The sequence below is a fragment of the Galleria mellonella genome, unplaced genomic scaffold, assembly GCF_026898425.1.
Source record: "Galleria mellonella isolate WM207_F2 unplaced genomic scaffold, CSIRO_AGI_GalMel_v1 utg33, whole genome shotgun sequence".
Classification (NCBI taxonomy): Eukaryota; Metazoa; Arthropoda; class Insecta; order Lepidoptera; family Pyralidae; genus Galleria; species Galleria mellonella.
In genome coordinates this window covers 10,774,954-10,790,613 of record NW_026442079.1, presented here as the reverse complement: position 1 = coordinate 10,790,613, position 15,660 = coordinate 10,774,954, and the positions used below count along the sequence as shown (strand labels likewise).

The following is a 15,660-nucleotide window of genomic DNA, read 5'->3' as shown; positions in this document are numbered from 1 at the left end:
GAATATCCAGAACGTTCATTTCACTGACAAATAGTTGACATATCTATGTAGCAAGTGATTGTTGGAAAGTCCATATTTATGGTGATGAATACCACTTCCGTCGCAATGGCTATCAGTTTGTTTGTCATCATCATCATCATTTTAGCCGCCATCTGTCCACTGCTGGACTTAAGCCTCCCCCATAGACTGCCATAAGGAACGGTCCTGAGCTCCCTGCATCCACAGATTCCTTTCAATGCATTTGAGGTCGTCACTCCAAGTAGTGGAAGGCTGAGGGGTAATTCTACACTACGTTTGCCCGTATGGAGTCACCACTCAAGAACCTTTCCTGTCTATTATATTGGATAAAAATTTTATGGACACACAAAAAGATATTAAATCTTTTATACAGAAATATAAATTGAGAATACTAACCCTTCCTGATAAGGTGTTCAAAAGACAAAAGTCTTGTCCAGCCGATATCCCAATCATGGGATCCTCCTCATCATCATCTAATTGGACCGCCATTGGCGTGTCCACCTCCATGCTTCTCCTGGAGAAGCCGTCTTCGAAAGGCGAACGACCAATAACTAGCATATGTCGCCGGAGAAGGTGGACTATCATCTCTTTGTGGGACAAGATGGTGGCAGGCGCTGAGGCCTCAGTCCGCTCCCGTGGACTATCCACGTCATACAATCTTATTGTTAAGCACTCCTGTGAAAAAAGTAATACAAAATAATAAATTTTACTATGTAAATATCATCCGAATGAACCAAGTGCCAGTAAACCTTTACTTTAAATATATTAGGCCCACTTTAGATTACTAAAACACGTGATTTGAAGTAAAGAATCATACTAAAGCATGTAGTGCAAATTGACCTAAAAGCTACTGTTTACATATTTCTAATAAACCACTAAATACTAATATTTAAGCTATGGAAACTGGGCATAAAATAGGATTTGGATTACCAGACGGACTTTGTACAAAAAATCTGTCCCATTCGTGTTACTACCGTGAAGCAGTTGTGTTTGCATGGCTGTGTTTCAGTTTGAAGGGTGGGATATGGCGTGAATTTACAGAGTACAGAGGAATAACACCTAAGTCATCAGGAATGGCAACGCATGGGGGGTAGCATGGGCAAAACAGTATACTCTGTTATGTCCAGAGCACAGCTCATGTCTATAGGCGACGGTTACCACTTTCTATCAGGTGGGCCGTCAGCTTGTTTGCCATTCTAAGTTGTATAAAAAAAAAATATAAGTTTATATTTAGTGTTGAATATAATAATTGCTATTATTCCTTTTTATAAATTGGAAAATGACTTTAAAAAAATACTGTGAACTATTTAGAATATTTATTTATTTAAATAACTTTATTGACCAAAAGAAAATATGTCTGATCACATGGAAGTGTGAAACCATTTCAAATATTTGCATCTCAGGTTCTTAAAAAAAAAAATACTTACATAACTAGTGAGAAGGACTAGCCCCAACAAATTGCCGTCGCTGAAAACAGCCGACTTAGGGTCGACCGGTGTGATGGGACCGGGGTCGAGCCGCACCACGCCTTTCACTTCTAATGTATCTTTATCAATTTCATATAATTCAGTCTTCTTTCTTCCAATTCTTACATACAACTTATTCTATAAATAAAAAAATCAAAACATGAGTCATCCATCATTATTTCAGGCTGTATCTATCCACTGCTGTATATTCTTCTCCAATACCTTCCAAAATGTGCGATCCTCCGTTTTTCGCACTGGAACCATACATTACGGGTCCTTTTCAACAGAATGTCAATAGAATGACCATAAGTCACCACGCTGGACAATCCGGTTGGTAAAACATGAACAAAGTTACAATTCTTAATACTTATAATTAAGATTGTGTTCAACAAAAAAAAAAAAACAAGTCATTTTGATTTTAAAACTAAACTACTGAACCGATTTTGATAAAATTTCTATAAAATTTATAAAAATTCATAAAAAAAGAATTTTCCAAATCAGTTTAGAACTGACGGTGTAATGAATACATAACAACCATAAAATATATAAATCAAAAACATACAAACATAAAAAAATACTACCGACGTATTATATGCTTTAATATTGTTTGAATTTGTTGAAATATGACGATAATTGTTCAGGATGTCGGAAGAAAACAAGCCTACTGAGAGCTTTCATCGAAAATGCTATCTTATGCTTTTGAAAGATAACAAAATAATGTATGATGGGTTTGTTCCTTTTATTGAGATTACAAAATAGCCAACGATGGCATACGTTTATAATACATGTATAGGTTTCTATAACCATTTTTATGTTTTAAAAAATTGGTACAAAATATGTAGAATTTGGAAGAACTCACTTCACTGCTGAATTTGTCAGTTCAGCAGTGAACTGGTTGACGGCTGATGATGATGATGATGATGATGAATATACAAATACTTGTTTCTACTACTTATTATAATAAAAAAAATAGTACACTACAAAACCCACCTTACAATAACCTAGCCAACCGTGGCGTTCGGATGGAAAGAAATCAGGCTTGTATATATAAACGTGTTGTTTTATTGAGCTTCCATAACCAGACCCGATTTTTAGGAGACCTTTCGAAGTATACACATAGAGATAGCAGCCATCGGAAACCAGCGAGCGGACGACCACATCTCCAGAGCCTGCAGTCAGTTGCGAGGGAAGATCCACTGGGAAACTTGTGACCAGTGCTTGATGCGGTACACCATAATTCAACCATTGGTTACGGGACGGCTTGCCAAGGATCACTGCTTGAACGCTTCTCTGGAGAGTTGTTAAATTTGTAGGCACCTGGAATTAAGTTTTGTAAATAATGAACGCCACATCTTATTCTAAAGAATCCATGTATTATAGATAACTATATCTCAGTAATAAATAAAAAAAAAATATATCTCTAAAGGAATTTAAAAGAGCATGTTGAAAGAAATACTATTTTCATTGTTTTTTTAATGTATCATCTCAAATATTATTCCCACGATACTGCATTCCTCGTGTTGTGTGTTTACTTTAAACATGTGACGCGACCACTCCTACTACAGTATCTTTATCAACTGAGCCATAAGCTTCCTTAACATCTTAAGTCGCATATAAAAGTATGGTAAGGAAATAGGTACCCTTATGGTATTCACTTATTCCTAATCTTAGGTTATTTTTAATGGGTGATAATGGAATAGTAACCCCGACCGCGCCATCAGTATACGCTGGCGGGGCACCAATGAGGGATGATAGGTGAGGATGAATGCAGGTCAGTTAGCTCATTGTGACGAATTCCACTAAAATTAACTACGATGTATTCCAGGGGGGAACCACGTGGATGTCGATGTGATGTGATGTCGTGTATTGCTAGCAATGGGTCAGTTAGACCCCATTACTAACAATCCCTTTCCCCCTGCTAATCTTAGATATTAAATCTTCCAAAGAAATGAACAAGCCAGTTAGTGTTTATTGCTTGCGTTACTTTACACTAAAAATCATAAGGCAAAATAACTTGGTCTATAAGAGATAGAGCTGATTGCACTTAAAGATTGGACATAAAATAACAGTTACCTGTACATATTGCTCAGCCAGTAACGATGCGGACATAATCAACGAAGCGACGGCATTAAGAATGAGTTCTGCCTCCCCCCTGGCTACTGACAAGGCTATCAGACAGGAACTGCTCAGTGCGGTCAGATTTGTAGGCGTGTCTGAACGTCCGCTAGGTCCACTTCCAGTAGCTACTTCCACCAGCATTGCATGAAGGCTCGATATTATCTAAAATCAAACATAATTTACTTTTGCTTTCAAATACGCAGTCTCATTTGACAGATAGAGAAGAAGTTTAAGTTTATTATTATATGACGAAGATGATTTTTATTCAGGCGAACAAAATAAAACAATTTTTAATCTTTTTTATTTTAGTGTTTTATTTGTGCCTAAAGTTTGTCGAATTCACTATACTTCTATCTTTGTATGCCTTACATTTATAAATTGAAAATATTGAATTAATAAATTATACAGAAGGAAATAAAATAATATGTAAAACTATTCCAAATTTCAAGTGGATAGTAATTGCTGAGACATAGCGCTGAGACTGACAGACGAACAAAGTCGCACCATAAAGATTTCTTTGTACATTGTTGTTACAGAACTCTAAAAATTTAATTTCTATTCCATTTTAAGACATTTAAATATAAATATGTCCGATTAATATTGTAAGAAAAGAGAGAAAAAAAAAGAGAAGTTTGGACAAAACAACATCTGTCTAGTCAATTAGTCTCAAAGTAGATGTAGACTTTGCGGTTGCTTACCTCTGTAGGCTCTTGAGCTAGTTCTTCTGGTGTGTGACCTTGTAATACGTCTAGCAATGCTTTTAATGCTTGCTCACAGAACTTCGCGTCTGTAAACCTAGCCTGAGATATGAGGGCAAAGACTGTCCGTAAACCTATACCAGTCACCTGTAACAATAAAGATAAATTTTAAAATTGTAAGATAAATATTGTAGCTTTTTGGTAAATAAAAGAAAAATATCTTTTTATTAAAATAAACTCAAATGGCATAAATCACTGATTTCCAAGCGATATTCACTTGGGTTGCCTGTGAGATTATGCAATTGAGTCGCCATATTTCTAAAGAAACGAAGCATTAGGATCGTAGTCGGTGGAGAATGATCCAGATTTAAAACCTGTAAACGCTGGTATCATATGGTATAGGTATGGCCCTGTTTCTTCTGCGTAAAAATTATATGTTACGAATCAGTAATATTCATTTTTATTCGGATGACAGTACGGGGAATGCATTATATATCGATCATGCAAACATCTCGCAGGCCCACACCGATAAGTGTTGAAACAGACTTGGTCCTGAAATCAAAGCTTCACTTGATCAAGTTTCGATCTGGAGCTAGAGTAGAATTGGACAAGACTACAGAAGTCCGTGCGTTCACAACAAAAATTAAAATGCTATTTGTCATAGTTCCTCAGTTTGTGAACATTCCCTTTATACTAAGTTGAATCTGGAGAACCTAGGCGTTAACGTATCCAGCGACTATCCAGATCCAGTTTGTATTGTATTGTACACACATCGCTTGCGTGAAAACATTTCACAATTGTATGATGCTCAAGTCCGGCCATATATAGAATAATACTATTTTCACCACTGGCCTGGAGCACCACATTACCAGCTTCGTCCATTAGACGGCAATTAACGTCGGGGGACTCATATTATTGTTTTTAATAGTATAATTTTTGTGTTTCCTTCACTAGTATTATACATTTGTGTAAACTTTATTGGCTTTTTAATTATTACATATGTATGTAATTATTATATGTGTTGTTATAGCTGTCTGTTTACCTTAAATAAATGAATAAATCAATGCCTTACTATCAAACTCGACAAACTAAAATTGCAAAGAGACATTACATCTCTAAGCGTCTTTTATCCAATGTACCATGAGTATTCTGAAGAATTATTCGGTTTGATACCTGCTACTGAATTTCATCATCGTATGCACTAAAATTCCATCTTGGTATATTCAGATGGTTGGCCATCCGAATGAGAGGCTATCTTCCACCGTGCGTTTTTCAATGCATTTTCTACCATGCATAACCACGACAGCGGTACCTGCCCATGCGCAGCGTATGTTTACAGCTTGTTGAATAGTCGAGTAGAAGTCGAACCGCTCCCTATGTGCTTTTTTAATACCATTGAGATGGTACTCTGAAACCTCTGAAACCGCAATGTACGCGACCATCTAAACTTTAAGGTATAGGGGTGAACTACCTGTCGATAGCGAGCTGTAGTTTAAAAATAATTTCTGTTTCCATAAATAGGATGAAGAGGTTTGTTGAAAGTCAAGACATATTGTCTAAACCTTTCTTTAACATTGTCTTTAATACTTTGTTTCCTATGTTGTTCAGTCTTGTAGAATTGTAATTTTTCAGAGTTGCAATGGCAGACTACTTCGCTACTTAGAGTAGGGACAATTATTATTTCTTCTATATATTTCTAGTTATATCTAGAATCCAAGTGTCACATTGCTCCAAATTTGTATATAAGTTCTTATAGAAACCTGTTGCTGTTTTTAATATTTACTTCCTTGTGGTTGCTTTCCTCTTTTTATTCTTTACTAGTGACCCGGCTCGACTTTGTACGGGCGGATGTTTATTTTTTAAACGTTTTAGAATACACATGGAGTAAATATATCTTTACGCAAAATATAAGCAATTTTGTTTTTAAATACATATTTCTGTGCTATTCATAGATGTGCGTCTGTCTCGTCACACGTCTGCCCATGTCTCCCACACTTCGGTGATCCCTTCCTCGTCGTGTTGCTCGCTGCGCTGCGTGGGGCCACAGTGGCCACGACGCGACGGCGCGGCTTCGTTTAAGTTTCTAATATTTTTTTAGATTGACATTTTTAAATTCGTAATATCTTTTAAATGGTCCGTCCGATTTAAATAATTCAAAAGATAATCTACAAGTATTGAAACAATCTTGAATACGAAATGTTTTTATTTGGATAAGGATTAATACAAAGATATGGATAACACAGTCTGATTTTGATCAGCATTAAAGTAATAATAGTGACATAACTACAATAGATGGGCATATAGTATGACGAGATTTTTGGAGATATTGATAAATTTTTTTATACTGTGAAGATTATTCTGTTCTATCATTAATGGTTTCCGCATCGCATTCGATGAAAGACATTTTTTGGCAATTTTATAGTTTTATATATTATAGTTTTAGTAGGTAATCCGTATTTTTTCTAATAATGATGTATGTATATAACCTATATTACTCAGAGATAATGTAGTATTCTAATGGTGAAAGAACTTTTCTTAAAAAATACATATCCATCAAACTGCATTAAAAAATATAAATCTATTTTATCAATGATCCGTATTTTTATTAATTATTAAAAATTGCTCATTCTCCCGTCATTATTATTAACATGGTCCATTTATTACTGGGTAATTGAATATCAGAGGGAGAATGTATTGATTGTAATGAACATTGGATTCTTGAAAAATATAGGATACATACATTGGATCAACATAATAAAAATATTGTCATATTGCACATTGATTGGGATCGACGTTATTGAATGCTAGGCAGTGTCTTTATATCATTATCCAACGCTCGTCATTAATTGTTATTTTATTCAGTTATTATATCATTCGTAAAATCACCGCTTCCCAGAAAGCAGATCAATTGGGTAAATATTAAACAAAAGGAACTCATACGAAATCAAACTAATAACAAGGGATGCGTCACTAACCTTAGAAATTATCTAAATGATTTAGACAAGTCTTTGTCAGGTAAACGACTTACAGTTACGCTTAAATAAAACGGACAAATTATATGACCAATATTATGAAGTCCAAACTATGTTAGAGTGCTTAGTTGATGACATCGAGGCTCAGATTTCAAATAGAGCTAGCTTTGAGACTAAACATAAGTTGATTGCGCAGGCTCAGGATTTAATTTCTATAAACTCACAGTTAAACCAATCACATTTATCTGATTCTGATTCTATTAAAAATCCCCGTCAGTTATATTACAATTACGTTATATTGCCGACCATCCAATTATCAAAGTTCTTACGAGCATTAGATGGAGTACCATGATATCTTTACAAGTATTATTCATAGCAATGATTCTATACCAGATATCAATACATTCCATTATCTAAGGTCATCATTGAAAGGATGCGTAGCTGTAGTAATATAATCCATTGATTTTTTGGCATATTAGTTGAATGGCAGTTATTATATGATAGATTCAATAATCGACGTCTGTTCATTCAAAGTCATATTTCCATATTATTTAATATTACTTTTATTAAGAAGAGGACTTATGCCTCATAAATTATATAATTATATATCCTCGTAAGTGGGAGTCAGTTAAATGTCAAGTGGGTCAATCAAAAACTGTCACTTCAGATTCATTGATCGCATTTTTGCAAAACAGAGCTGACTAACTTGAACCTCTTGAATTGTTAATCCTATGAATAAAGTCAGTGTGAACACCAACTTAAAAAGATTAAAAGCATGTTTTCAATTCAGAGATATTAAACTAGGTCAGCTGACCGCAGTAGTTCTAGATCGATAGATACTTATCCTAAGTGTACTTGTGAGCATAATTCGAGCGATAGTCAACAGTTTATCAAATTTAGTAATAAGGAAAGATTTAAATTACTTGCTGAACTTAATCTGACTCCATACTAGAAGGTTGCGTGTTTATATCACGTCGGGGTCACCAATTATGAGAAACGGGTTGATAATAAAATGCTTAATATTGTAGATTTTCTTTATCTCGTCTACATCGGTTGAAAAAATAAAAACTATATATAAATCAGTATAAAAATATAAAAGGCGGATTATGATGGCCAATAATACGCCACTAGTATGTTTTAAGTGTTTACGCAAGGGTCACTTCGCTAACCAATGCTATAAAAGTAAACGCAAAATATGTTAACGAAAGCATAGTACATTAGTTCATATAATAATCTCCAGCGCGCTACCCGACACAAGGTTTCGCTTCCGTCAGCTTCTCCATTCATTCGTGAAGATATAGTAAATTGTGACATTCGAAGCCGACAATCGAAGTGTAATGCTGGCCGTACAAATATCTCCTGTTGAGTTTAGTTCTCGCAACGTTTAGATATCTACAGTGCTTATTAAGTTGTGTGACGTTGACGGAAACGAACTCACTGCCCGTGCTGTATTAGATAGCGGTAGCACGTCGTAATTAATGACAGAAAGTACTTATAATAAATTAAATCTACCATTTCAGTACGTTAATAAATCTGCATTAGACGTGAATAATGCAGTTTCATACGTTAGTAACCGTTAGTTAGTTGGCCGTGTGGTCCCGGCATAGAACGGGCTACCCTTTTCGTTCCCGTAAGTGTCGTAAGAAGCGACTAAGAGCAAGAGATGGGCAGCAGCGTCCTTCTTAAAACATTTCTAAAGTTTAACTGCGGTTGCCAATCCGCCTGCCAAGCGTGGCATCTACTAGCTAAACCCCCTAAGGAAAAGGCTTATGTTCAGCAGTGGACAGTTAAAGGCTGATATGATGACGATGATGACACGTTAGTAAGATGTGTGATGTCACTCTAATATCAGTAACTACAGACTATTCAATGTTTTATTTTGCCATTTATTACTAACGACGTGCCATATACTAACATATATTTCGGGTCTTCATATTCCAATTAATGTTGTTGTTATGTTGTGCAACCCTAACTTTTCCGCGTTATGCCGAGAATATTTAATTATTGATGCTGATTTATTTTGGAATCTATTGAGTCAGAAAAGATTCTAGTTAGAAATAGGAAAATCTATTTTACATGAAACCAAACTAGGCCGGCTAGTTTCAGGGCACGTTAAAACTTATATTTGCCAAAACTGCCTATTATTACTATCCTAGTTCAAAGAAAGCCCAAATGACTTTCTATCCACTACAGACAGAGTGAACAATTCTTCACCCAGAGTTCGGTTCATTAACAGTAAACTCATTGCAGTCAATTCATGATATGAACCAATTGAGTGGCCGAGATATATTAAGTAAAGAGATAACTAATAAGTTGTGGCTCTTTACTTCATACGTACAGATGAGGTGTTGCTACTAAATTAACAGCTACATCTGCTAATTCGACGGGAGTATATACTGATGCAATTAACCAACTGTGTCGGTAGGTTAGGAGTTTAATATCCAATACAGCAATTCTTTCTGAGATTCCTATAATTTCCTTAAGTAGATTTGATTAGAAACTCAATCCTGAACTGTTTTTTAGTTTCTCCTTTAATGTATAAACTCTTTGTGTTTCTCTATACTGTCTTTCTCGTATGCACTTTGCTGAATCTCATTATGATCAATATATGTCTTGAAGAGCATGCAGCAGTATAATTTTTTTTTTAGATGTCGTGATTAACTTTGTGTTAAATGTTGACGCACACACTTTTTAAAAATAGAATTTAGAAAATTTTATAAAAGAATTACTTCTGCCATGTCTTGTCATTCTATACATTCCCTTTTTAATATATTTATTTTAGTTGTAGTTTTAGTAGTATGATTATTTGTTTTTATAGAGTTTTGTAACGGTAAATGATGGTGATCATTAGTCCCCCAGAAAGCAGCTATATCAGAGCCTATATTTTTACTAAAATTCGTATAATAATAAACCTGTAGATATGTTAAAAAAATTGTGTTCCTTTGCAACTTATTAATATCCCACTATTGAGGTCAGATAAAGAGTCTCTCCCGACAAAAACGCTTGGTTGTAGTGCAGAATTGTATCTCTAGTTTTCCTTCCTTTACATTTGCACCAGTAAAATACACTAGCACTAGATTAGCTTTGATATTGTAATATATAATTTATTCAAGACCACTAAAATACCTTAGGCAATTTGGATACTGTAGTTGGTTGTGAAGATTCCTCATTATCACTGTCGTCAGATAACTCGGAGATAGTGCCGTGGAGATGGCGCCATCGGGCCAAGATGGACTTGCGTACGCTGGCGAAGACGGCAAACTGCGACGGGTTACCGAGAAGTGCCGGCGCATAACACATGGGTATCGCGTTCGCGGCTTTCTGTCTACGCTGCTTCTCTTTCTTACCCAATTTTCGTGATTTCTTTTCTATTTTCCTAAAATGGAAATGAATATTTATTTATTTATTTACTTATTTAACTCTTTATTGCACCATAAATAAAAATATACAATGACAAGTGAATAATTCAAGTGAAATACAATAACATAAATACAGATTGAAATATACACATAAAGGTACAAAAGGCGGTCTTATCGCTAGGGCAATCTCTTACAGACAACCTTTAGTTAAAGGAAAACAAATAGAAAAGGGCAGGTGGCGCAAGAGTGAATTAATAATTTAATTATTAATTAATAATTAAAAATTTAATAAAATATATAGCTATTGGAAATGACTTATTAACAGAACGGGCTTAACTCTTTCCTATCTGACGGTACAAATTTGTATCGGGTGATTCCCCATCCATTATTTCGATAATACGATCGCGCATTCCATATTTGACATTAAGGATCCTTTCAAGTACTACTACGCTAGCCAATCACAGTGATTTATTTCAATTTTGCCTATTTACCGCTAGCAAGTGACACTTTCAAGTTTCGACCTGTTTCGGATTTGAGAACTGCAGATTGCTTTTGTTTTAGAAAATATTTAAAAATAGAATAAACGAGGTAAGTCTTATTGTTTTATATTAATATATTACATTGTAGTTTTAACTATAAAATTAATATTGTTTTAGTTATAAATTTAAATTTTAGAGCTAAAATAACGATAAAAATGTACCAGGACTTATGAGTACCGTCAGTGACTATGGTTTGTTTTTTGTAAATTAGATCGAATATATTATGATATTTGTTTATCTTATATTACAGATTTTTATAATGAATATTTCAAAGAATACAGCTTTGATAGAAGATCTTTTTATGGAAGATCTTCCAGACTGTGCCGACACTTCAGATGTGGAATTTTCTGACGAAGAAACCTTTCGCGAAGAACGACTACCCTCAACTAGCAATTTTGATGAAAATTTTGAGGCAGCATTAGAAGAATATATTCTGAGCCAAACTAAACCTACTACAGGATATGAGACAGAAGATCCTAGTAGGGAAATAGACCAAGAGCTAATTGTATATTCTATTCCTAACACTATTCCAGATAATTTACCGGCTTAGGAAACTGTTACGTCAACAGATGCACAATCCAAAAAAACAAAACATGAGCCTAATCGTAAATGGAAGAAACGTGATGTGGAAACGTATTTACCAGAATATTCTGCAAACATGGGGGTCGTTGACGAATATTTTGCTGAATGCACTACGCCGACTGACATTTTTTTAGTCCTGATTAGTGATGTACTGGATAATATTATGTATCAAAGTAATTTATATGCAACACAAAGAAATAAATTTCTCAACTTGAAAAAGAAGAACTACTGGCTTTTATCGGAATGAACTTCTATATGGGGTACAACACTCGGCCTTCATGGACAGACCATTATTCATCGGCACTTGATTTGAATAACCCCTTGATTTGTAAAACTATGCCTAGAGATAGGTTTGCAGCTATTTTGAGCCATCTTCATTGCAATGACAACACGCAAATGCCTTCCAATTGCAAAGATAAATTATATAAAATCAGACCTTTCATATCAAAAGACCCTGTGCTTAGTCCTGGGCCATCTAAAAGGCGCAAAACTGGCTTCTCAACGTTGAAAGACGTTCGATTAGGAAACCGCGGTGTACATTGGCCTACGTTTGTGCCAAATAGAGGGCGATGTGAAGTATGCAGCATGAAGAAAGTGCAGTCAGAACCTCACTCAAAATGTTCTCACTGCAATACATTTTTGTGCATAAATGAAAAAAAAGAATTGTTTTACAGAATATCACGATGTTAATGTATAATTGCTTTTTAATTTTATTATTATTTGAGCCAAAAATAAATATCTAATGTTTCTATTTTATCAGTCCTTTTTTTACCTAAAGTTTCTGATGGTACTTATAAGTCTAGGTTACGAAAATAGTATCTAGATATAATAAATAAATCTGAAAAAAAAAATATTAGTTTTCTTTACTACCCCTTATCCATACAGAATCATAAAAACTTTGTTTTTCATTATTTTTGGTATATTCGCTAGGAAAGGGTTAATGATGTTCTGTTACATTCGATGAGAGACTCTGGCAAATAATAATTTAAAAAAATATATTTAATTTTAGATATCAGGACAAGCTTTTCTTTGTATAAAATTAAGTAACAGTAATATTTACGTCTGTTCATTATTTCCTTCCCATCATCTGGCTGTTATGCCAGTGTACTTAAAAGTTTAATAAATTGACTGTAAAATTCTCTAATATATTATTTCTGTGTGTGTGTGTGTGTGTATAATATACAAACAAAAAAATAAATGGATAAAAATATTTTTTTTTAAATTGATGATTTACATACAAACTCAAATTTATAAATTCACATACAAATTTAAAACTTCAATTATAGATTTGTATGTGAATGTATGTGGTGGACTAGGAATTAGATATCATATTTTATTGAATTTATTTTTATTCTACTTATTATTATAGTTATTTCTATATATTCTGTCATATAATGAGATATCAAGTCTATTTAATTGAGAAAATCCTAAATTTCAGAATCTTGTTCCTGTACTAATTTATGTTTGTTGTATATAAAATGACAGCTGTAAACTGTAGACTGTAAGTTTCAAATTCCTACCTTTAATTTTTTTTATGATACATAGCAATAGCAATCAAGCTGACACCCAACCAACGGAAAATATTTATATGAAAATAGTAACTACATCTGCCCTATTGGTATATGATGACGGAGTTCTAGTGAGGGGTGGGTTGTTAAAGTTGGAAGCAGATCTATCAACCCATCATAACCAATTTATCAAAAATTAACCGAAACGTTTTGCAGGGGAAACTGTGTAGAGATCGCCCTGACCAGATATATTGTTAGTAGTAGAACCACTAGTCCTCATTACTGACAATCCCTTTTCTTTCTCTGAATATCCTATTTTTTTACTGGATGATAATAAATGGTTACCCCAGAAAAGAAAATAAAACACTAAAGATATACACTGGCGGAATACCAATGAGAAATAATTGATAACGATGAAAGCAGGTTAGTTTGCCCATCATAGCAAATTCACATAGTCCAGCATAGAATTAATTGAAATGGTTTCCAGGGAGAGACCACATGGTGATCATATTACTAGGTATAAGAACAAACTTCCTGATTAATAATAATCTTTCCCGCTTGATCACACTATTTTTTTAATCGATGAGAATTGTAATCTTGCCTGTGCTAATATAAGACACTGGCAGAACATTAATGAAGGATGCTAGAAGAAAATTAAAATGCAGGTCAGTTGACCCACTGTAAAGAATAAACCTGGAATTCAGCATGATGGTTTCTTATTGATAGGATATATTACTAGCAACGAGACTGGTAATTTGCATTACTTACAAACTCATCCCTCCCTGACTACCCTATTTCAGACTGTCGTCATGAGAATGACCAAGATATTGCTTATACAATATTATTTATTTTATAACACAAACAGTTCCCAATCAATACCATACCTTGTGCCACTCCAGCATAATGCACGGAAATATTTTCTGTAATTCTCCGGTTCCATGCATTTTAGCTCTGGCACCTGTGCCTTCAAAGCCATGCTGGTAGATAGCCCTTAGTTCTGAAAATATAAGATTATGGAACGAATTCTAAATATTGTAAATATTTTTAAAAACATAAATAAAAAATTCGCATTATTTGCATAAAACAACACAAACAATCGCTTAGTAGCTAATAATAGGAATAAATATTTATCCACAAAAAATATTCGAAAAGGTTAATAAAAAACAAATGCATTTTGTTTATTAACTATAATTTAACATTTACACCAGGTAAATGCTATCAATTATTTTCTTATATTGTATCCATTGGTACCGCTTACACGACGAAACTATTTTACGAATTATATGAGAAAATAATAAAAACAACACAATATTCTTAACATACAAAGATTCGCAATCGCTATAAGAAAATAAATTTATAATTCGACACTGTTTCTGCTATTTAATAATAGAATAATAAATTTTTTTCATAGACGTTTTTCTGTAAATTTACACCGCACTTTGCAACAATATTTCTGTAGTAATTATACAGCCATCAATTTGAACTTTGCTAAAATATACCTTAATTTTCAGTAGCCACATTGTCTTTATTTTCACATAATAAAATTATTTTTCTTCAATTTTATTTAATAGAACAGGTTTTCGCAGAAGTTTGCGGCAATATCAAAAATCAATAACGATTGGCGCGTAGTGTTTGAGCGAAACGATAAAGATAGTAAAAACCGGCGGCCAAGGCTAGAATCGTATGATATTTATAATAATCGATTATAAACATTTGACTTTAGTTTTGTTAATTACTCGAATCAAAGAAAGTTTCGATTAAAGCATAATGAAAGGAATAAGAACAATTATTTTAATCAATTTAGTTATTTACACAAAATAAGTTTATTTTGTTAATTGAAAATATTTTATGGTATTAATTAGTAAAATAAAAGAACGATTTCAATATCTATTTTAAATAATAAATTCGGCATTTTATATTAGTAGAATAATAAAATTAAAGAATTATTTATAGATAATGGACACTCTTTCCAGAATTTTTCGTTTTAATATAATAAAAAAATTATAGTTATGCTTAGAAGAATAATTTCAATGCACTTGACGTGCATAACGGTACCACCTATTTCACGTAACTTATATTCACTAAATACGTATTAACTCATTGGTCTGCAGTTTTTTTCGTCGTCCATGTTGTTTTGTTTAATTTTTGTTAAATTGTGTATGATAAATAAATGATAACATCTATGATCTAAGAACTTCCACTCCTTAAAAAGTAAAATAAGGGATAAACAATTGTTTTCAAAGTTAGAAGTACGAAGTTTTGTATACAAAAATTTATATTTTCTATTAAATTTCTATTTAGAAATAAATAAATATCTATTTCATCATTTTTTAAAATCTGCCCATTAAGAGGGTCAAAGAAAGGTTGGCGGTACATATGAGAGTCAGTTCTTTTTGAAGT

At 33.5% G+C, this 15,660-nt stretch overlaps 1 protein-coding gene across 4 annotated transcripts in view; it reads right to left on the bottom strand.

Moving 5' to 3' along the window:
* Positions 1 to 14,898, bottom strand: part of LOC113518531 (E3 ubiquitin-protein ligase MYCBP2) — a 162,209-nt gene extending 147,311 nt beyond the window's left edge. For all 4 annotated transcript variants that reach the window (XM_031911492.2, XM_052896688.1, XM_031911494.2 and 1 more), the window contains exons 1-8: positions 14,760 to 14,898; positions 14,145 to 14,257; positions 10,399 to 10,648; positions 4,301 to 4,447; positions 3,558 to 3,764; positions 2,475 to 2,801; positions 1,446 to 1,622; positions 415 to 693 (exon numbers count right to left, since the gene is read on the bottom strand). In XM_031911492.2, coding sequence (XP_031767352.2) covers positions 415 to 693; positions 1,446 to 1,622; positions 2,475 to 2,801; positions 3,558 to 3,764; positions 4,301 to 4,447; positions 10,399 to 10,648; positions 14,145 to 14,236 — 1,479 coding nt within the window. In that variant the 5' untranslated portion in view covers positions 14,237 to 14,257; positions 14,760 to 14,898. The remainder of the gene's footprint in view (positions 1 to 414; positions 694 to 1,445; positions 1,623 to 2,474; positions 2,802 to 3,557; positions 3,765 to 4,300; positions 4,448 to 10,398; positions 10,649 to 14,144; positions 14,258 to 14,759) is intronic.
* Between the last annotated feature and the right edge of the window lie 762 nt (positions 14,899 to 15,660).